At 61.0% G+C, this 6,533-nt stretch overlaps 1 protein-coding gene across 1 annotated transcript; it reads left to right on the top strand.

Annotated features, from left to right (window-relative positions):
• Positions 1-845: 845 nt before the first annotated feature.
• On the top strand, positions 846-6,526 carry CCDC124 (coiled-coil domain containing 124). Its single transcript, XM_029965356.1, has 5 exons — positions 846-881; positions 1,015-1,186; positions 3,973-4,159; positions 4,699-4,807; positions 5,113-6,526. Exons 2-5 carry the CDS (start codon positions 1,028-1,030, stop codon positions 5,315-5,317), a joined length of 660 nt encoding a protein of 219 aa, XP_029821216.1. The 5' UTR covers positions 846-881; positions 1,015-1,027; the 3' UTR covers positions 5,318-6,526.
• Positions 6,527-6,533: the final 7 nt, after the last annotated feature.

The following is a 6,533-nucleotide window of genomic DNA, read 5'->3' as shown; positions in this document are numbered from 1 at the left end:
AAGGGTCAGAGGGCGGGAGAAAGGGTTTAGGGAAGGGCCAGACGGTGTAGCCGGTGGGAGGAGGGATTCGATCCAGGCTGGGAAAAACCTCGGGGGTGGAGCGGCCAGCCCTTCAGAGCAGCCCTTCTGTGCCCGGCTTTGTTTGACAAATTAAACATCTGCCATTAAACCCCCCCCAGATTTGGGATCCGGAGCGGCTCCACAGCCCTGTCTGCGCGGGCAGCGTCCACAAGCAGAGCCTTTGCTGGCCAAGTGCCACAGCCTGCCCTGGTGTCACACCAAACCCGTGGAACGCTCCAGGCGGGGGGACGGAGGGGCTGGAAAGCTGGGAAGGGCCTGGGGGTGCTGTGGCAGCACCTGGGCATGAGCCCAGCTGGGGAAGGAGGCCAAGGGCACCTGGCTTGGGTCAAAACCAGTGTGGCCACAGGAGCAGGGCAGTGACAGTCCCCTCTGCTGGGGGGGATCCTCAGATCAGGGGGTCGGTTCTGGGACCCTCACGAAAAGAAGGGCACTGAGGTCCTGGAGCGTGTCCAGAGAAGGGAACGGGGCTGGAGCACAAGGAGAAGGGACTGGAGAACTCCTGAGGGAGCTGGGGGGGCTCAGCCTGGAGAAAAGGAGGCTCAGGGGGGACCTTCCTGCCCTCTGCAACCCCCTGACAGGAGGGGGGAGCCGAGGGGGGATCGGGCTCTGCTCCCAGGGAACAAGGGACAGGAGGAGAGGGAATGAGCAGGAGATGTTCAGGTTGGACACCAGGAGGAATTTCCTCATGGAAAGGGTGGTCAGGCCTTGGAAGGAGCTGCCCAGGGAGGTTTGGAGTCCCTCCCCATCCCTGGAGGTGTCCAGGGAAGGACTGGAGGTGGCCCTCAGGGCTGGGGGACAAGGTGGGCATCAGGCACGGGGGGGACTCCGTGACCTCGGAGGGCTTTCCCAACCTCAGCGATCCCATAAGAGGGGTTTTCCCAGCAAACCCCGAGCCCAGGGCGCGAGGACCTGACCCTGCTTTCCTCCCCAAAGAGCACCTTGAGTGATGCCCAAGAAGTTCCAGGGGGAAAACACCAAGTCGGCTGCTGCCCGAGCGAGGAAAGCCGAGGCCAAGGCAGCGGCCGATGCCAAGAGGCAGCAGGAGCTGGAAGATGCTTACTGGAAGGATGAGGACAAACACGTGATGAGGAAGGAGCAGAGGAAGGTCAGTGCCTGCCCACAGAGGCGTCTCCTAAACCCTGGGAGACCCAGGGATACCCCACACCTCGTCCTGGGCTCTGTTCCGGGGGGGGAAAAGCTGGAATTTCGTGGCTGCTCCGGGAGCTAAAAGCAGCCTGGAGTGGGAGGGAAGTGTGAGCTCTGCTGTGCAATTCCCAAACCTGGCGGATCTCGGAGCTCCCGAGGGAGGCAGCACAGGCCTTCTGGTGGGAATGGTTTAAAACTGAACCAAGGGAAAGATCAGGGGTTTGGACTGTGCCCAAAACGCTCTTTTAGCTCCTTTTCGTTCCTTCTTTTCCTTTTCTTGCCTTTGATTTTCAGAGGAGGAAAGTGGAATCAGCAGATTAAGGGTCTCAAAGGTCTTTTTTTTCCCACCCCCCCTCCTGGTTTTGCTGTTCCCTGCATCAGGAATGTCTCTCTCCTGAGGTTCCCTCTGGATTGCCCTTCCCTGGGTCCCTGTTTCCATCAGTGTTTTTTTGGGTTATTTGTTTGTTTTTTAATGTCCTGCTCTTGTTACCCAAATCCACCTCCTGGTTTGTGGGGTTTTTTCTAGGAACTCTTAGTGATGGTTTAGCTGCTTCCTCTGAGATCATCCCTGTTGCCTCGTGCTCTCCGTTGGTGCCAAAAATGGGATTTGGGGCGTTCCTGGGCTTGTGCTGCTCCAGGAATTGGGAGCTGTGGCAGGAGGCACCACGTCCCTGCGACCTTGGGCCCTTCCCACTGTGTCCCCTGCGTGAGTTCATCCCTAATTTGTGTCCTGGAATCCGGAGTCCTGTGGGCTGCTCCCGGTGCGATCCCGTAATGCTCCCTAATTGCTTCCTGGAACAAGGAGTTGTTATTGCTGGATTTAAGGGCTTGGCCAAAGGTGACCTGCTTGTGCTTCCAAAACAGCCTCCTGCAGGCAGGGAGGACGGGAATTTGGAGAGTGGGGGGATGTGCTGGGAGCTGGGATTGCTGACCGGGAAACTGGTGTCTGTCCCAGAGCCTCGGGCTGGGTTTTAGGGAAACCAGTGGGGTGGTTTCCAGTGTCCCCTGAGCTGTCCCCTCTCCCTGTGTCAGCACAACCACAATGTCCAGGTCGGAATTTCACCCAAATCCTGTGTTTTAGTGCTTTTTCTTCCCAGAAGCCCCTTTTCCCTGGGAATGTGCAGCCCACAGCAGCAAAGGTCTCTGCTCAGGTGTGGAGCTGAGCCTGGAAAGCCCAACTGTTCCTGCCCAGCTGCTCTTCCCGCTGCCAGAGACAGAAATTAGTGGGCTGCTGGAGGGAAATAAATCAGGGAAACCCTCCTTGGCTGCTTCTCCAGCCTCATCCAGCTGGAATATCCCTGTGGAGGACTGGAGGAGCTGCCCGTGTCCTGTCACATCCCGGCAGGGAAGGGACGTGTGACTCGGGTTATAAACGACTTTGTCCTCTCTGGGATGAGGCTGGAGAAGCCAAACCATTCCCAGGGGTCAAAATTCCCCGGAGAAGGAGGTGTCTGGGGGTGGTGCTGGCATGGAATGCTGGTGTGCCCCGGGAGGGACTCGTGGCACTCGGATCCAGGGGCCGGAGCTGTCGGGAGAGGCCCGAGGACGCCAGGCTGGGGCTCACACCCCAACCCCACTGCCCAGGCTCCGGCTTTCCTTCCATCCTTGCTCTGCCTGCCTGGGGGTGATGGCAGGGCTGGGTCTGATCCCGTTTCCAGGCTCTGCTGAGCCCTGGGGGTCCCGCTGGGCACTCGGACACGCTCCAGGGCGGTTCTGCTCCGCTCTCTTGCCACCTGCGTCATTTCCCCTGCATTCCTTCGCCTTCCCGCCCTGCCAGGAGCTCTCCAGCCTTCCCAGGGCCTCTCCTGAGAGCAGGGATCAGGAGCTGTGGCTCCCTGTGCCTGGGATCCAGGTCTCCTCCCCCCAGCAGCTGGGAAGCTCTTCTGGAGCTGCTGAGCCGTTCCTTGCTCAGGCCCTTCTCTGCAAGGCTGGAAACTCGTGTTTAACACCCAAATCCTTGGGAATGGACGTGTCCTGCTGAAGGAATCTCATCCCCTGCTCCTCCCAGTGCCCTGTGGTCTCCTTTAAACTCCCTGGTGCTGGTGGCCAACCAGGAGATTCCACCTGGATCCATCCTTATCCTGCACCGTGGCCACAGACACATCCCTGTGTACCCCTCCCCTCTCCCCTTCCCTCCCTCTCCCCTTCCCTCCCTCTCCCCTTCCCTCCCTCTCCCCTTCCCTCCTCTTCCCCTTCCCTCTTCTGTTTGTTTGGGTTTTTTTTTTTCCCCCTGACCTTCCAGGCTTTGGGAAGAGGAGGGAGACAACTCTCAGCCAGAGCACTGAAAGCCCTTAAGGGCTTGTTCCACGGGCTTGTCACCCTCTTCCCTGGGCAAAGTGGCTCTTGAGCTCCTTGTGGAGCACTTCAGATTCCCACAAGAGCTGCTCTGCCCGTCGGGATCCGCCCGGCCGTGGGGACGGACCCGGGCTCCTCACCAGCAGCTGCTGAACCCCCAACCTCCCAGCACTTATCAAAATTAAAGTGGAAAGCTTAATCTGATTGTCCTGGCACTCCTCCTCCGCAGCAGGGCTGTGTTTCCCGGGGCTGACATCACCGGGCAGGGATGAGGGAATCGTTATTCCACAGGGATGGGGACGGGCTGTCGCTGTCCCGCTGAAGGTCGGGGTGATCCAGCTGCAGCACTGAGGGGCCTGTTCCTGTCCCAGCGGGATTCCCAGCTCCTGGAAGGGCTGGTTTGATCCCTGTGTAAGGTCTGGAGGTGACCTGGTCCTTCCTCCCTGGCAGGAGGAGCGGGAGAAGCGGCGGCTGGAGCAGCTGGAGCGCAAGAAGGAGCTGCAGCGCCTGCTGGAGGAGGAGGACTCCAAGCTCAAAGGGAAGTCACCCAAGCAGGTCACTCCGGGGAAGGTCACCAGGGCCCAGATCGAGGAGACAATCAGGAAAGACCAGCAGCAGAAGGAGAACACGGATACAGGTCTGGGAATGCCATGGGAAGGCCCCAGGGGGACGGGAGTGGGATGGGGGGCTGCTCCTTCTCCACCCGCTGTCGCTGAAGGATGAGGTGTTTGGAAAGCAGGAGCTGCAGGCAGCCACTCCTGGGTTGTAAAGCTTTGGAAAAGACTGCCCAGGGGGTGATGGAGTCACCATCCCTGGAAGTGTTGGAAGGACACGTGGATGTGGCACTGGGGGCCGTGGTTCAGTGGTGAATGTGGCAGTGGTGGGTTGAGGGCTGGTGATCTGAAAGGTCTTCTCCAACCTTAGTGATTCCATGGTCCTGTTCCCCTGCTGCCTGCAGCCATTCCCGTGCTCCCTGCTTTGCTGTGCCCATGTCTGACACCCAAATATGGGAAAAAGAACCCTCCTGGCACCTCGGGGTGGAGCAGAGCTGCAGAGCCAGAGCTCTTCCAGCGCCGGGCCCGGACTCTGGCTGAGTTTTCCAGAGGGAAAACCCTCTCCTGGGGGGTTGCCCGGGCTGGATTCAATGGCTCTCCCTTTTTCCCCTTCCCTGTGCAGCGGAGAAGACTCACCTGGAAGTGCCCTTGGAGGAGAACATCAACAGGAGGGTGCTGGAGGAGGGCTCGGTGGAGGCCAGGACCATCGAGGATGCCATCGCCGTCCTCAGGTGCGTGGCCACGCCCCAGCCCTGCTCTCCTCTGAGGGCACCCCTTCCCTGGGGGAATTCCTGGCGGACATTCCCCCCCAAAATGTCGGGCAGAGCCGTGGGCTTCACCCAACACATCCCACGGACGCTCCGCGGGGACGGGTCGGGTCGGACACGTCAGCGGGGAGATCAGCGCGCATACATCGCCCGCATTCCAGTGCTCTGCCGGTGGCAGCGGGCCAGGGGGCAGGGTGGGCAGGGAGGGCAGTGGCAGGGCGGGGTGGGGGCCAGTCCCTGTGGCCCACGTGTCCGTTTGCGACCGGCAGCGTGGCCAACGAGGCGGACAGACACCCCGAGCGCCGCATGAAAGCCGCCTTCGGCGCCTTCGAGGAGCTGCACCTGCCCCGCCTGAAGCAGGAGAACCCCAACATGCGCCTGTCCCAGCTCAAGCAGCTCCTCAAGAAGGAGTGGATGAAGTCCCCGGAGAACCCCATGAACCAGAGGCACAAGGCCTACAACAGCCACAAGTAGAACTCGAGCCGCTCCCGCGTCCTCCCCCCCTGCCCCGGACTGCGAGCAGTGGGAGCAGGAGACACGAGGAGCCTCCTCTCCTTTGGTTTCCCTTCCCTGTCCCCGCTTTCTCCTCGGATTTAAGAGAAGCACGAGGCCACCGCCCGCCCGGGGACACTCCCGTGTCCCCCCCGGACAGACTAACGCCACCTCCACCTTCCCAGATCCGGGTGTTCCCAGGCAAAACCAGCTACTAACTCACTTCCAGACCTCCAGCAGGTCCAGGTGGGGACCCCCGTGGTGGCCACCCCCTCCCAGACTGTCCCTGTCCCCGCCCTCGTGCTCCGCAGGGGGATTTTGGAACCGTCCCGTGGAAGGCACCTGCTCCCTGCTCCCAGTGCCATCCTTGGGGGGTCCCCGAAGAGATTCCAGCCTGGGACTGCTGCTCCTCCAGCTGCCTCTCTCCTCTCCATCTCGGCCCCAGCGGGAGCAGGAGGGTGGGGAAGAGGGAAAACCACCTTCTCTCCAGGAGGAATGGGAGAAATCCCAGCCCAGCGTGGTTCCTGCCTCCTCTGGTGCCAGGCTGCTCCGTGGGACATTCCCAGTGCCCCTGGGCAGCAGCTGGTGGCACTGGAGGGTTCCCTGAGGGGCTGCAACCCAAAATCCACCCTGACAAGGGAAGCTGCTGCTTCTCCCATCCCTTCTTCCCGTGGCTGATCCCGGGCTCAGGCCGGAAGGTGCCCTGTGGGCCTTTGGAAAGGGAGGTGACACCGACCCCCTGTGCCACCTCTGCTGCCCTCGGGGTCCCTGTGCTGGCCCAGGCAGGAGGAATGGGATGAGCTCCTGTGGGAATGTGAGATCTGTGAGCTCCCTTGGGATGTGCTCCCTTGGGAATGCCAGGTGAGATCCAGGGGCTCCCTTGGGAATGCCGGAGGGGTTTAGCCCCGGAGCCACAGCACAGTCCTGCCCTCACCTCCAGCAGCCGCTGGGTTTTCCTCTCTTCCCTCTCTTTTCCCATCTCCTGGTCTCCTTTGGGAGTGAAATTCCTTCTCCAAGGAATTCCTTCCAGCAGCTCCACGGCCTGGGGGTGTCACACTCCTGGCTCCACATCCCAGTGGCTTCTTCCCGCGGGATCAAAGCAGACTCATCCCGAGCCGGGGTGAGCCTTTGAAGCTGAGCCCCAGTGGCCATTCTGGGGCTCCCCCCAACCCTCTGCACCCCCCTAAAGGAGCTGGGC

Source organism: Manacus vitellinus, unplaced genomic scaffold (assembly GCF_001715985.3).
Source record: "Manacus vitellinus isolate BGI_N305 unplaced genomic scaffold, ASM171598v3 scaffold_99_pilon, whole genome shotgun sequence".
In the NCBI taxonomy this organism is placed as follows: Eukaryota; Metazoa; Chordata; class Aves; order Passeriformes; family Pipridae; genus Manacus; species Manacus vitellinus.
This window is presented reverse-complemented; position numbering and strand designations above follow the sequence as displayed.